Source organism: Brachyhypopomus gauderio, chromosome 13, assembly GCF_052324685.1.
Source record: "Brachyhypopomus gauderio isolate BG-103 chromosome 13, BGAUD_0.2, whole genome shotgun sequence".
In the NCBI taxonomy this organism is placed as follows: domain Eukaryota; kingdom Metazoa; phylum Chordata; class Actinopteri; order Gymnotiformes; family Hypopomidae; genus Brachyhypopomus; species Brachyhypopomus gauderio.
Window position 1 is genome coordinate 20,958,899 of NC_135223.1, and position 15,291 is coordinate 20,974,189.

Genomic DNA, 15,291 nt, shown 5'->3' on the forward strand with positions numbered 1-15,291 from the left:
ACCTCAGTCACTTACTAAGTTAAAAATAGCAAATTATGTCATTAGAAATTTGGAACAACCAGTATAGTGTTAATAATGTTTTTGTTTTGCTTTATTCTGCTTTATACACAAGTGTAAATTCTTGAACACGCTCCACATATTGCATGTCCTTGATAAATCACACAGCCTTAGTGTGACTCATGACTTTATTTCATTTTTTGAAGGATGTCCGTGTATATTTTTATAGCCATAATAGCCATACAATTCAATGCCCTGGCTTTATTAACTTGAACGTTTTTTAGAAGATCTATATTACATAATTATACACTAAAGCAAAAACCATCGTATCAGAAATAATATACGAACTATTAAATGAAATAAAATATTTTTTAACTGTTGGTGTCGAACTGAACTTTGCTCAAATATCACCTTCTCAAGATTGTCAATATATCTTAGTTAAGAGTATATCACATTTTTCAATTCATTTCAATCTGGTACTTAGGCGTGACAACCACATAAATCAGAAGCGCGGGCGCGAGCGCGGGCGCGAGCGCGGCCTTTACACCGGAAACAGTTCTCAGACGGGTCTCGCGATGGACTAGGAACTTGAAGATGGAAGCGGCGGTGTTTATTCTGTCGCTTGTCGACTGTTGCGCGCTCATTTTTTTGTCTGTGTATTTTGTATCCTTCCCTCGTATGTCATCTAAATGTAGACTCAAACGGTACTCTTCTGTTTCCATATTGCCTTTGCCTTGGTATTCTAGGCCGCGGCTCTGAATCGGTTTAACCACCGCTTGCCCTCAGTTGATTAGCTAGGTGGCTAGCTCGTTAGCTCGCGCAATCACGGAAACACCAACCGAGATGATGGACGCGCTTATTTTACTTTCTGTTAATTATTGTCTTTATCCGCTTGCAGATTTGAAACAAAGACTTTAAACACGTAGCCAGTTACCTAGTTAAGGTGTTTTTTTTAATCAGTGAGGGCCTTTAATGTGTAGTGACCTAGCTATGTTAATGATATGTTGATGATATGTTAATTAAATCTGAACATGGTAGAACCTGTTGGCTAGGTTGATGTTAACCACGCTGCTCGCATGTTCTGTTACTTTAGTCTTCTGTTTGATTTTGCTTCAGTTTTCCGTGGTAAATAATTCTAGCCATGAAATAACCTTAACTCCTTATGCAGATAATCACTCTGTCGGATCTTGAGTGTGATTATATTAATGCCCGGGCTTGCTGTTCAAAGTTAAACAAAGTACGTGTTGGTTGTGTTGCCTGTAACATGTGAATATAGAGGATAAACGCACCCGTTACTAGTCCAGTCTTACATGTTTCGCCAGGATGTCTTCTCTGATTGCATTTAATGTGTACATTCAAAAGCGTGCTATTTTCGTGTCAAACCCTTGTAACAGTTTAGCTTCAGCTAAATTCGTCAATAGGACACATTTTGTATTTTTCATCACATTATTCAAGTCCTCGTATAATTATCCATGGGCGCAGATGGAAATTCTGAAGTGAGGGGAACCAAGCTGTACAACATATATATTTATATTGTAGATGCTAGATTTCGGATGGGGTCAATATAAATCTGGAGGGGACATGTCCCCCCCCCCCATCCCCAGTGCCATCTGCGCCCCTGTAATTATCTGGGTCTTATTGATCTCAGATTTGCCTGTTGATGCACAAATTATGCTTGATATAGGATCCCAGAAACTGAGAAATAGGGATATTGCATAAGACCTTTATTCAAATTGTGTAGGATGCTTCTGTCTTTGATGTTCTCGTTGTAGATGTGCAGTTTTATATCGAGTCTTGAGTTTACCTTCATCAGTAAATGCTGTTCTAAATTTGATTGTGCATAAAGTGTAAATGGAACTAATCATTTCTCTGTGTATGTAGTGGGTCATTCCCGAACTAGTTGGCCAGGCTTTGGCCGCAGTATTGATGCTAGTCTCCATGCACTGGTTCATTTTCCTCCTCAATATACCTGTGGCTGCATGGAATGTTTACAGGTGAGCATTTCTAAGCCCTATAATCAGTATGCCTTTTAAAAGTTTCATAAACAGAATGTTGTAAGATGCTGTATGTCTAAATCTGTTCTCGCTTTCTTTTTCACAAGATATGTAAAGGTTCCTATGGGTAACATGGGAGTATTTGACCCAACGGAGATCCATAATAGGGGTCAGTTGAAGTCTCATATGAAGGAGGCCATGATCAAACTGGGTTTTCACCTCCTTTGCTTCTTCATCTACCTGTACAGGTAAAATATAAACCATGGGTCTTGCATGTAAGGTCTTTCAAATTCATTATGGTGAGTGAAAATAAAATGAAAATCTTAAGGTGGCTTTTAGACATTGTAAATAAAGGTATGAAGAAGAAACTGAAGCTAAGCACTCATTCACCAGCCACTTTTAAATGAACACTATCATCAGTGTCCATTATTTAGGTTTAGTGGTCAGTCTGTGACTTCAGGATCACTTTTGGCTGGCTGCTTGAGAAGTGGTCCACAGTGTAGTGATATTATTTAATTTGTATGTATATAAAAATCCCACAAACACTACCAGCTCGGTAGTCTCAACCATGCCACCGTCATGTCAGTGTTAATGCTGTGTTTATTGTGGTCTGCTATTCATGTAAAATCTGGTTAGTAATTGTCCACTAATGCCTAGTAGAAGGTGGCTAAGGACTTGTGCATGGCAAAAGATAGGCTTCAGTGTAATTATACAATTTATTGTAGGTACCTAAAAGATACGTGTACCTGAAAATGTGGATAGTGAGTGTAGGTACAAGGGTTCCTAATAGCCTGATGAATGTTTGAAGAATATCTTGTTTTACTCCATGCAATGTTTATTATATCTGAATGCATTCTTAACATTATTTTACAGATTACCTAACTTTGTAAATAGAGCTGAATTGGTAATAAAAAAACAATTTGGCAATGTGACACTATAAAATAGATTAAATAACTTGTAGAAGAACATGGTTTATTTTTCAGATTAAACGTTAGACAGTACCTAGCCAGAAACTGGAACCAGTTTGGTCTGTTTAGGGTTTCTACACAAACTGCCTCCTGTTTAACCTTTGTCTATCTATCCCCTTGCCTGGTTTCAACCATACTCACACTCTCTGGTTTCACTTTCAGCATGATCCTGGCATTGATCAATGATTGATGTCCTGCAGACGTAAGAATCATAAACTGTCTGCTCTGTGCTGTGACAATACTCTCATCTGTCACAGCCTGAACTGCATCAAGAAAGCACCATCGACCAGACATTTAATTCCCCAGCATAACCTTTCCCCGTTCTGAAAAAAAAAAACCCAAGACACGCAACCTGAAAGTTGCCCTGGATCAAATTGATAGACAGTTGATCCTACGTGTCCGCTGCTTGCGTATTTGCCAAGACGTCCAGCTCTGTGTAGTTGTTTTATTTAGCCATTTGTTCAAGTGGCTCTAAAGCCACTGCAGTGTTCCGCCATGCACTGCGTCTCAGGACTGAACCAACATGACAATCGCACTCATCAGAGTGATTGATTGGCTTATAGCTTGTGAGCATGTCATGTCGTGACAGACTTGTCTTAATTATGCTGTAATTTCTCTCAAAGACCCTTGTTCACCTGTCTTCAGGATGTTTGTTTGTCTATCATCAGTAGTTGCTAGAATACCTTTTTATACAATGTTTTATTGATCAATACTTGAGTAACTCTGGATAGGGGATGTACAATACTGAATGCCACATTACAGGCTTGTCCTACATTTGTACTTTCTAAATTACAATACTACATCTGTTTATGGTTCAAATACAATATCTTGTTTAATATAAATAAATAATATAATTCTTGTTTTCTAAAGGACTATTACAAAGTTTTCAGTTTGGCTGGGAATGCAAACTACAATGATTACCTCTGTGCCTTCTGGTTTTCATTTTAACAATTGTCAGATACTTTGGCAAGCTTATATTTATTGGCTTAAGAGCCATTGTTTCACTGTAGTATTGTTTAAAAGGTGCATCTTAAAGTTAGAATGAAAAACACAATGCTCAGGGGTAATAAACTGAGGAACTGTTGGTTTACAGAACTGCATGGCTTTTTAGTGTTAAATGGCAGTCCACACAGGTCTGTCCAAGACAAACGGGACTGATCAGCTCTCGTTGTCTGGTCTTCAGGTAATAGTTCTGCATGCGTTGCATCTGATTCTCATTAACGTTATCTAGATCATGGGTTTGAATCTAAATGATCAAGAATTGGTTTGAAATAGAAGTTTGTCTATACAGCTGGAAATATGCAAAGTATCACATCAGATTTAGACGTAAGCATATTGTTGTAATTTTGTTTTAGGAGAGTTGTTAAGTAATGAGCCATGACGACTGAGTGGAGCTTTTCCTTGCAAAGACAGCTGTGGAGTCCAAACTTTTCCAAACACTATATACCTACCGATATGCTTGAAATGGTGAAAAAAGGCATCCAATTCAGGTGAAGTTAGCCAAAGGGCCATTGAAATGGATGTAAACTATATTTGTCTTGCATTGAGTTTTAAATGTGATTATGGCAGCCTGTGCAGTAAAGTTAGTCTCTACCTATGCCCACACACCACTGCTGGCATATGCCTGATTGCCGCTGTGTTCACTTGTTTTAAACAGTGTCTACAAAGGGTTGAAGGAGTCACACAGATGTTGGCTAATGCAGACCTCCTTTTGCTTACACAGATTTAAACTCATTCAGTTACATGTAGGGAGTCCTCTCGTCAGTGGAGGAAAGTGAGACGCAGATATTTTGATTGCAAACGATGGTAGAGTATATTATATATATATATATATATATACATCCTAGCCCTAAAAATGCTTCGGCGCACTACCATTTTGCAGGGTAGTTATTTCTACAGTCTAAATTAGCAGTACACTTTTAATGCTGATTAATACCTTTTGTGGCATATAGGGTTATTCACAGTAACTCCAAACTCCATTAAAAAAAAGAGTTCACTAAGATGGTCATTGTCAAGGTGGATATGTTTGAAGCAAGAGGATTACATCACATTTAACATCTAGTGGGAGATCTATATTTTATGGTTAAAGTAAATATTTATAGTATTCAGTGGTATTTTACAGTATTTGCTGTGCTCCTCTTCCTAAACAGAGATTCTTTTCACAATGTATATAAAAATAAAAAACAGGAAAATAAATCTGTGCGTGCCCTTTTTTCACCCCTCTGCCCACTTGGATACATATCTGCTATAAATACTGCTTTTCACACCTGTAACCATAGTGTGGACATGTAAAGACTGGATTACATGTAGGATTAGCAATATTTAATTGGTATTTGGTGAAATTAAGATTAGTTTTGTTTGTTTTCAAATTGTCAATAATGTTGTAGGAGAAATACCAGTGACAGAACCTTTAATTCAGACTCGTAGCATTACATGTTCTAATAAGCAAAATTAAATTTATAATTGAGTAAATTTTCTTTGATCATACATTTATGGGGTAACACTTATGTACAAGTGTGTTAGACAAGAGAATCCAACTGAGTTTTACAGATATGCATCAATAAAATGTCAATGAGAGAACAGTGCAGTTTGATTTTTCAAGTATATGTACAGCACTTCAGACTGTGCCCTTATTATTGTCCCAATAGAAAGCTATAGCTGAATAAAACATACTGACTCTCAATGCTATTTTAAAACCCTGAACGCTTTATTGAAAATATGCATACGTAAGACTTCTCCTACACATTACATAACAGTACAATCACTTAGAATATTAACACAGTTAAATGCAAAACAGATCCTTCAGAACCTGATGCAAAACAAACTGAGTGTTTGCCTGGTAACTCCACCCTGGGTCTCTGTGGTTACTCAGCTGGCACAAAGCCATGCTTTCACAGCACAGGAAAGCAAAATCAAGCCTTTTAAACCAAATATGAAGTCACCAAAGAAAACTAATTTGCATAAGCAGAACATTGAATGTAACACTGGTGAGACGTCAGTGTTTTAAATGGTGCTAAGATGTGTCTCCCTGTGCGTCACTCCTCAGTGACAGAACAGGTTTGGCTGGTGAGGGTAGGGATAACCTGTACAGAAGAGCTTACCTGATGCAGGTGGGAAAAGATACCATTTGGGGAGGGAGAGGGGAGGCAGGGGTCGCTCAGCCTAAATGATATGCTTGACCAACCTTATAATACATGCCATAAAATACACACACTTACATAGCACATATTACAAAGCAAATTATAATGGGCAAAGCTCCTTAGGCTCGGTAGCCAGACTCAACACTCTGAATGCCTCAGTTTTGCACATCACCCCTGTGTGTACAAACAAGATGAAAAGCAAGGGTAAAAATGTCACATAGAAAACAAAAGGTAATAGGCCACTTCCCAAGAAATACTTTATATATAATAATTCAAGGAAAAGTAATGAGTAAAACAAATGATCAATAGAATTTTAGACAAACATCCTAAATCAATATCTGACCTTTGTGATGAATATCTTAAGAGAAAGCATAAAAACACAAAGACTAAGAAAATTTATAAAAAAAAACAGGACAACAGCATTCTGACATAAGATGATGGATTTGGGGGTAAAAAAAAAAAAGTTCAAACATACAGTGCTGCTTGAAAGTTTGTGAACACATGGAGTAGTTTATATTTTTCTGTTTTTCCAGTGATTCTCTTATTTTATCATTACCAGTTTTTGGGCGTGAAATGTCAGGTTTATGTTCATCAAGTCCATTTACTTGTTTTTAGATTAATTGAGTTGCCAGCAGACATGAAACATGGAATCAGAGCATGTTCAAAAGTAAATGAAAGTCAATTAGGTAAAAGATTCAGGTGGAACACGTGAGTGTTCAAGTGATCAATTAACAGACCAATCAAATGAGACATCCTTGGGAAAAGATTTGAGCCACACCCGATTGAAAGGGAGAGCAAACCAACCAAATCACTGTCGTGCCAAGGCGTAAAGCACACAGATCAACAATGCTAAGAGGAAAGGAAGCATCTGAGGATATCAGGAAGAAGGTAGTGGCAGCCGATCAGTCTGGGGAAAGCTACAAGACCATCTCCAAGAGACTCCAGATTGAGAAATGTAAAAACTGCATATAAAGAACCTCGTCCCTACGGTGAAGCATGGTGGTGGAGATGTGAAGGTCTGGGTCTGCTTTTGTGCTTCCGGACCTGGACGACTCCATATTATCCAGGAAACCATAAATTCCCAGACCGATCATCAAATTCCTGACTAGAATCTTGGGGAGTTGAAACTGGGACGGAAATGGATTATGTAACAAGACAACGACCCAAATAATTTCAGCAAAACTATCAAGGTATGGCTTAAGGGAAAAGATTTGCACTCTGGATTGGCCCAATCAAAGTCCGGACCTCAATCCCAGAGAACTGCTGTGGCAAGTTCTGAAGGAGGTGGTACAGGACAGATGTCCCTTCAACCTCTCAACATGTGGACTTCTCCAAGGAGGAGTGGCCAAAAATCCCAAAAAGCAGATGTGAGACACTTGTTTGTGGTTACAGACGACGTTTGGTTGAAGTAATGGCTGCAAAAGGAGGTGGCACAAGCTTCTACGTGTTCACATAATTTTGTACGTGGCAGAATTTCTGTTTGAGAGAGAAATTACTTTTGTTGAATAAAACATTTTATTCTGTGTCCCTTATTTGGAAGGTCTGCTTTACAAAATGAGATTTGCATGTTTATTTCATAAGGTTATTTCATGACCATGTTGGTGTGGTTCACAAACTTTCAAGGAGTACTGTGTATATCTATGTAAAAGGACTGGAAAGCTTGATATGACCTAGTTTATTTATGTTACCTTTAGACTCTATTCTTCTTTGTCCAACAGTACTGAGAAAGCCACCAAAACTCTACCCTATATGATAACTTATCTTCCGACAGGTCAGCAGCCCACTTATTCACTGGAGATACGTTGCCTTTGTGCTTACTACAATAACATAATCCAGATATAACCAATATTATCCACATACAAAGGGAAACGATTCCTTGCATTTCTTGCACTAAACATGGTATTTACATGTGCTCAAAACCTTCAAATATCAAAGGTCAAGGATCTTATGTGGTGCTAGCAAAGAGGATAACAGAGGGCAAGAAACATGCTGATGCGTCAAAATGGCCACTGGGGCCTAATCTGAAATCTTAAGTCTCGTTGTTGGATCTAACAGATTAGAAGATTCAAGTACAGAGCATTAAACTGCCTATTTGAGCTTCACTGATGGTAAACTATGATGTGGAGATAAATGTGCCAGTCCTGTCCCACTGTTCCTCCTCTTGCATGCTTACCAGTCATACACAAATTATAAACGGCGACTTTAGAAAACAAAGTACCACAATCTTTGATGGAGGAAAAAAAAAAAACCGGGATCATTTTTAAGATTTTCCTCAAACTAAAATGAGTCCGATCCCACTTTTAAAAATTGACGCTAAATTCAGTCAATTGCTTCCATAGTTCTAAACAAGGAAGAAAAATGACACTGTTACATTTTGCTGGTGAAAACACTTTTTTCAGGCATACATTCACACAGATAGCTGAAAAGGTCAAAGGTCATGCAGTAAAGGGTGTGATAGCCAACTTCTATGACCCCTCCAAAATCTCCATACCCCCTGCTGCCCCTGCAAACTCATCGACGCAGAGAGGGGCCTTGGAGATCATATCAACAGAACGAATTAAAATAATCATCATCATATAAATAAAAAAAAGAGAGAGTTAATATTGTGAGGAACAGAACACACCATCACTACAACTCAAGCCAGATGCCTGGACTGATTCACAACAATAAATAATAGAAGTAATAAATAATGCTTTGATTTGGTTTGTGAGGCTGCAGTGTGGAGGGCCGGAGACAGAAGTCACACTGAGGTCAGTAAGCCTCCTTGGTGAGGCCATGTGTTGCGACCAAAACAGGGATGCCACGCAGGTGTGTGGTCGCAGGGTAAAGGTCAGCGGCTGGGTACGTTTCATTCAAGTGGTCCAGCATTTTTGTTAGCTCAGCCTCTCCATTGCTAGGGGGGGGGGGGGGGGGGGGGGGGGGGGGGGGCGCCTCCAGAAAGTGTGTGTGTTTTGTTTGTTTTACTTCATTCATCCTTAATTTCTTGCAGTGTTTAAAGTGTGTGTCATTCATTTGCCTTCAGCTTCAGAGTCAATATCAACTGTCCATGCTACAGCATTCTATAGAGGGGGAGAGGGGGAGCCCATTCGTTTAATTCTGCACGTCTTGTTCTCTGCCTTTCATCAGCTACATCACAGCAGGACGCTCAGGTACTGCCCCGATAAACTAAAACTACGTTATTCTCACAATGTCCAGATCTTTAGACAGTTTGGTGCTGCAAGTCGCAAACAGAGCTCTTACCGCTTAACCCCTCCGCATCTTGGGAGTCGCTGAAAGGGGCAGGACCCCAGACCCTGACAGTGCCGTCGTCCGAGGCGCTGGCCATGAGGCCCGGCAAAACAGGGTTCCAGCTCACACAGTTCACAGTGCGCGTGTGACCCGTCAGCTCAGCGATGGGCAGCTCACTGCGCTTGTGCCAGATGTACACTTTATGGTCTGCAGATAAAGAACAGGACATGAACACTCCCTCTATTCAACTGGACCAGGAGGCATGATGGGAATAATGAGTCACGCATTACAGCGTCCTGTAAAATGGTGGTGTATCTTTTTCAGATTTAATTCTGATTCATATTTTTAAAATGTTAAAGTCTTGATATCTGAGGAAATAAACTTAACACAAGACAAGAAAGTACAAGAGTTATGCACTATAAATCAACTATAAGCAGAATTTGCTTATGGAATTTGCAGGTGGTATTTCAACGTCCTCGCGTAACCAAGTGGGAAACAAGGCCCCAAAACAGAAGTCACAGTTATTTAATCATTTAGTTCATCAGGTGTTCTTACCTTCACTCCCACTGGCGATGAAGTCCTCGTTATGGCCTCCAAAGCAGGAGTGGATGGTGTAGAAGCCCTGCGTCACACCCTGGTACTTTCTTACCAGTACCCGGTCCTGTAGGTCCCACAGATGAACTCCCTACACACAACAAGAGAGGAGCCGTGAGATATTAGTATTTTTAACTCTATATAAAAGACAGACACGCATTGGAATGAGTCGTTACAAAAGAAAACAAGTACCTGAGTCGCAACGTTTAATAGCGCTAATCTGCCATTCTTTGACACAGTAAAAGACATTATAGGGTGATCTTCCTGGACACTGGAACACAACCAAAAGACAGCGGTAAAGACTCCAACACTACCAGTTAGACGGGCTGTACAGGTACAGCCATTCCGTTCAGACCGAGTCTACAGTAATGTCCATGTACTTACATGTTTCTGTCAGTCAGATCTTCAAAGTTGTATCCGCGGATACGCTGGTGCGTGTCTGAGGCCAACACGGTTTTGCTGTCACTCAAGCACCACAGGCACTGAACACGAACTCCTTCCCAAGAGTCCAACAGGTTTCCATCTAGATCCTGATCATTGGCACATTATTAAAGTGTGCACAATAATTAATAGACTTTGTAGTTTTCAGTTAGCTAGCGTGATTCATGAAACACCTAGAATACTGAAGACACCTACACACTGGTAAAACTGGCCTCTCTGGCCCCCGGTGACAAAGCGTTTGCCATCTGGGTTCCATGCTACACTCGTCAGGCTGTCTTCGTGGGACTGACTCATTTTTGTCCTCAGTTCCCCTGTCTGAAAGACAGCAATAGGTGTTTAGTGCAGGCAAAACAAAGCTGAACCCGGACAGATCAGTGGTGTCTGTGTGAGGGCAGGTTGCACCTGAACGTTCCACAGCCAGAGCTCTGAGCAATCGTCAGGGCCGCAGGCTATCAGGTACGCATCGTCTGGGCTCCAGGCCAGGTAAGACACCCCGTAAGCATGGCCTTCCATAGTCTTCAGCTGCTTTAGCAGGTGTGTCTCCTGGCAAGCCATAGCAACACTAGTCAGAGCCACAGCCAAACTTCCTTCTCTTTTCCTCGCTGTCTGATAAAGCCCTCGTATCTCTATCAGTTTATTACTGGTCACTGAAATAACACTTTGCCTGTAGTTAATTTTTGTTGTCAGGAAAAAAACAGAAGCACTTACTGGGTCAACCTGCCAGACAATGACTGTAGTGTCTTTGGACCCTGAGGCCAGTTTGGTGCCATCGTTGGAGAATTTACAGAACCAGACCTCATTGCAGTGCTCCGTCAAGATTTGCTGCGTGTAGCATGGGAATTGTTTCCTGGAGACAACGGAGAGAGCGTTTATTAGAGAGGCCGTCTGTACAGCCTCCATGAGTCCATCAAATTAACAGCAGGAGCCATAAAAATGCTAACGAAGAAGAATCACTGGAATCTAAAGTGACGTGTAGGTCGGATGAAAACGGCACATTTCACCTGCTGCACACATGGTCCACCAGCAGAGACACAGACTCCAGGCTGCTGTCCAGTTTGGTGTTGTGGTACAAGCAGCGGTCTCTCTGCAGCTCCACCGCCTGACGCAACAGTGTGTGCAGACGGCGAGGGGGCAGCATCACCGAAGGGGGCAGGTACGCTACACAAACGGGAGAGAGAGAGAGATGGAAAAGGATGGAGTGGGAGGGGCAGATTGCCAAAACAGAGAGAGCGGGGAGATGAAGCTGATTAAAGATCATAAGCAGGGTTAGGGTATATTTCATTTCAGTTCAGCCACGTCAGATTTACTGAATTCAGTTCACCAATTTCACTACTGCAGCTCAGTTAGTTTATGTCCTGAATTCATCTGCTGAGTTGGCCGAATTAAAATGATACCAATCCAAACCCTGAATGTGAGAGGCAAAGGGGAATTACATGACACTGATAGACAGATAAGAAGGTAAAAGAAAGAAAGAGAGAAGGGAGTAAAATGAATGAAAATAAGGTTGGGTTGTTGGGTAGTTCGGTGTAAGGTTTTAAATGCAATGCGTACAGTGTAATATGTATTTTGCTCTCGCACATCACGTGAGGGGAAACGTGAGGGACACACGTCTGCTGAAGCGTGCGAGCACTATACTCACTCTGGAGTTTGTCGAGCAGCTTGGAGCGAGAGGACATCCCTTTACCCTCCCACTCAGCCTTGGCTCGGAGATCATCAGAATGACTGCACATCAGATACCTGAGTACATGACCAACAAGACCATCCGCATCACCAAACGCTACGTGATCTACAGCAGGTTCACTCCATCCCAGAAGAGAGAGTGTCCACCAAAGCATCAAAGCTGTCTAGTTTCTTGGGTTTTATCCCCTGCATTAGAACAATGTGTCTGGCAGCCTCTTTAACCCTGTTGGTTCAGCACATCTCACAACTGGCCACAGAAACATTACTAGCATCTCATTGTTATGGTTTTTAGGGTTGCAAGTTATTTCTCAATTCTGCTAAAATGAATTGACATCAGTATAATTCATTTATTATTATTGTCATCATCATCATCATCGTTAGTAGTAGATGTAGTAGAGGTAATTGTTTTTTAATTACTTACACACAACAGCAATCCATTACACATCGACTCATGAATAAGCAAACTGGCATCAAACGCAGAACAAATACACACTCTCCGTCCCAGAGAGATGAAAGGGCTTGGGTGTGAGTTAGAGTGAGCAGTAGCACTGTACCCGCTGAGCACATGAATGCGCTCCGTGTCGTACTTCAGAGGGGTCAGCTCCGCTCGCAGAACATGCAACGCCTCCAAAACCTTCCCGTCCTCCAAATACTCCAGATACTTTTGCTGCAATAGTAAGAACTTCATCCGCTAAAAACAGACAGAGAGGCGCATACGTCAAGCAGGCATCTGGGTGAGACGAAGTCCTGTATATATACAAGCACTTGTGGGGATAGTGTTGACTTACCACAACAGCATTCGGTGAATGCATCAATGTTTTCAACTCATTGAGATCACTTTCAGCCTATCAGGAGAGGGGAGAGAAGTTAATGCAGTTCATTCACAAGGACGTTATACCCAGTGCAGCGATTTTGAACACGCACCACCACCAAGTGGGACAATTATCTAAGGAACTGACTTATGCCTCCCCAGCCCACTCGCTAAAATTGAAAAAGGACAAAGTTCACACAGCATATCTAGAGTCACCTGACTGTGGATGACTTCGTTGTAACTAACACAACAAACAATAGATCCCGTACATCGGTTAAATGTGTATTTTCTTCCATGTAACATAACCAAGGTAAGTATAATGTGATATAAAATGACGTCAGGCACAGGTCACAGCCTGGGGAAGGTGTTGATGAATGTGGTCTCGGTACCTTGCCCCACTCCCCCTCCATTACGTGGTTGCGGAACTTGGTAGCAGCAGGATGTTCAAGTCTACAACCCGACTCCTGCATCAGTAAGTCCACTGTTTGACTAGAGAAGGCAGGAACATGCACGTTGAATTCACCGATTCCAAAGTTATCAATATGCCACAGGCAGCGTGTTCCTAATAACAACTCTAAATTGTTCAGTACGTAAACCAATGGGTACACAATGTAATAAATATATTGATTTCTGCTAAACAGGCACCAAAGCAAATTTAAAAGACTGTCCATTTTAAACGTGAACCTGAAGGACCCATTTTTAACATTTCTAAACATGACTTATGTTATATACGAACAGAAATAACACAGACGAGTGACAATTTCTAAAATTACATGTACTTGAAAAACTGGTATTTTCCACAGACTCATCTGGACATAAAATACTGCTGCTGACAGCCTTTTTTTTGCATTCTGCAAAATGGAGCCCCTGCGTCCTCCTCCCTGTGTGTGTTGATCATCCTCCTGTAGTCACTTCACATTAGAGGGCTTTGCATCCCACATAAGACCAATGTCAACACATGAACATCGCCACTAATAAAGTGGCAGTTTCTCCTGTGCTGACATGACATATTCATATCAAATATTATTATTATTTTATTTATTATGACTCTAAAGAACGACTTACTCGAGCCCCAGCCCGTGTAAATGCTGCCCTATTAGACGGATGACATCTTCATCTGACTGAGACAGGCGCTTCTTCTTCTTCATGCTGGAGCCCGTCTCGGTGGACACGGCAGGACTCCCCGCCGCCGGGACGCCGTTGTCGGTGGGGACGCCGGTCCCATTGTTCGTAGAGGATAACAGCCCGTTCGAGTGCGCTCCTCCGGCGGCGGACGACTCTCCGTTTTGGGCGCTATTTAGGCAGGACAGCTCCGAATTTTGTCCCTGTCCTGCCCCGTTGGCCTGCATGTTATAAATGCTGATGTCGGTGAGTTTGTGAGGGTTTCGGCAAATGGTAGAAACGACGCGGGGGCTCGGGGGAGAAGAGGGTCCCAACACCACCGCAGAGAGGCCTACACGCTCGGCGGAAGCCCCGGTCTCTCCTGCTCCCTCCGCCGCCGATGCTCGGTGTTTTTTCCGCGGTGGCGGCGGCGACGCTCCGCCGGTATCCGAGTCGGAGGTGGAGGAGGAAGCGGAGGCCAGAGTTACCTGACTAAAAAAAAAAAAAAAAACGACAGTGACAAGACGCCCGCGGTCTCAGTTTGTGCTGATGGTGGTGTTAAAATGGAAGTTGGACGGCTCGCCACAGTTTTCGCAGTTTTATTTCGCTGGGTGAGAGGCGCGCTGCTCTTGTTATTGTTTGTCAGAGAACAGCTGCAAGTCCATTACGGACGTCCTTGCGCGATGACGTCACAGGGAAGACCTAAACAACCTTGAGTTTAGATGCGGCGTTCAAGTGATCCCCAGGAAAGTTGAATTTTGAGTTTTCAAATTTATCAAAATATCGTTTTAAAAGGTTTACTTTTCGGCTTGCTGTTATCTTTGTTTTGTTTTTATTTTATTTTTTAAGTGTCACTGTTTTTCTCACATCGGAGGCGGTATCTTGCCTTTTTTGCCTGTTCACAACTATATAATGTTATATAGTAGGAACATGCAGAAAGACATACAGCTTTAAGCAGCATTTATAGCGAGGAAAGTACTACAAAACAGTGTTTATGTCCCACAAACAGCGAAATGTATTTTAATGGTTCTGATTAACTGAGCACTTAATTAGAATATAGAACTCTAATGTTGCGTTGGCTTGACTAAAAATTATCTTTTGAAAAATACTGTCCTCAAAATTTACATCCTAAATATTCAACATGACATGTCAAAAGTCGTAGCCAAATTCTGTACACAAAATGTAAGTGTATATTGTATGTCATTCCTTTACACCGCCTCTGTTAAAAGTTCAGTCACATGTCACGTAGAGGCACTAACATAACACAACATTTGATCAGTTTATCAGTTACCATTTATATATTGAAATATCTCGGCCTTGAAATTATCTTATTTAAA

The 15,291-nt window shown here is 41.4% G+C and overlaps 2 protein-coding genes across 6 annotated transcripts; one reads left to right on the plus strand and one right to left on the minus strand.

Annotated features, from left to right (window-relative positions):
• The first annotated feature begins 525 nt into the window (after positions 1-525).
• cnih4 (cornichon family member 4) lies at positions 526-3,350 on the plus strand. Of its 2 annotated transcripts, XM_076971673.1 has the most exons (5): positions 526-660; positions 1,166-1,234; positions 1,879-1,991; positions 2,099-2,239; positions 3,122-3,350. In XM_076971673.1, exons 1-5 carry the CDS (start codon positions 592-594, stop codon positions 3,147-3,149), a joined length of 420 nt encoding a protein of 139 aa, XP_076827788.1. In that variant the 5' UTR covers positions 526-591; the 3' UTR covers positions 3,150-3,350. The 2 variants fall into 2 exon arrangements, with proteins under 2 accessions (XP_076827788.1, XP_076827789.1); XM_076971674.1 differs by lacking the exon at positions 1,166-1,234 and having other exon boundaries at positions 580-701.
• A 2,292-nt stretch (positions 3,351-5,642) lies between these two features.
• Positions 5,643-14,629, minus strand: wdr26a (WD repeat domain 26a). 4 transcript variants are annotated; one of them, XM_076971670.1, is made up of 14 exons: positions 13,919-14,629; positions 13,243-13,342; positions 12,831-12,887; positions 12,597-12,733; positions 12,002-12,099; positions 11,364-11,520; positions 11,071-11,209; positions 10,765-10,905; positions 10,558-10,677; positions 10,306-10,451; positions 10,114-10,192; positions 9,883-10,012; positions 9,340-9,534; positions 5,643-8,440 (listed from the first exon to the last, which is right to left on the minus strand). In XM_076971670.1, exons 1-14 carry the CDS (start codon positions 14,200-14,202, stop codon positions 8,400-8,402), a joined length of 1,824 nt encoding a protein of 607 aa, XP_076827785.1. In that variant the 5' UTR covers positions 14,203-14,629; the 3' UTR covers positions 5,643-8,399. The 4 variants fall into 4 exon arrangements, with proteins under 4 accessions (XP_076827785.1, XP_076827787.1, XP_076827786.1 ...); XM_076971672.1 differs by having other exon boundaries at positions 5,643-8,630; XM_076971671.1 differs by lacking the exon at positions 5,643-8,440 and adding an exon at positions 9,002-9,158.
• Positions 14,630-15,291: the final 662 nt, after the last annotated feature.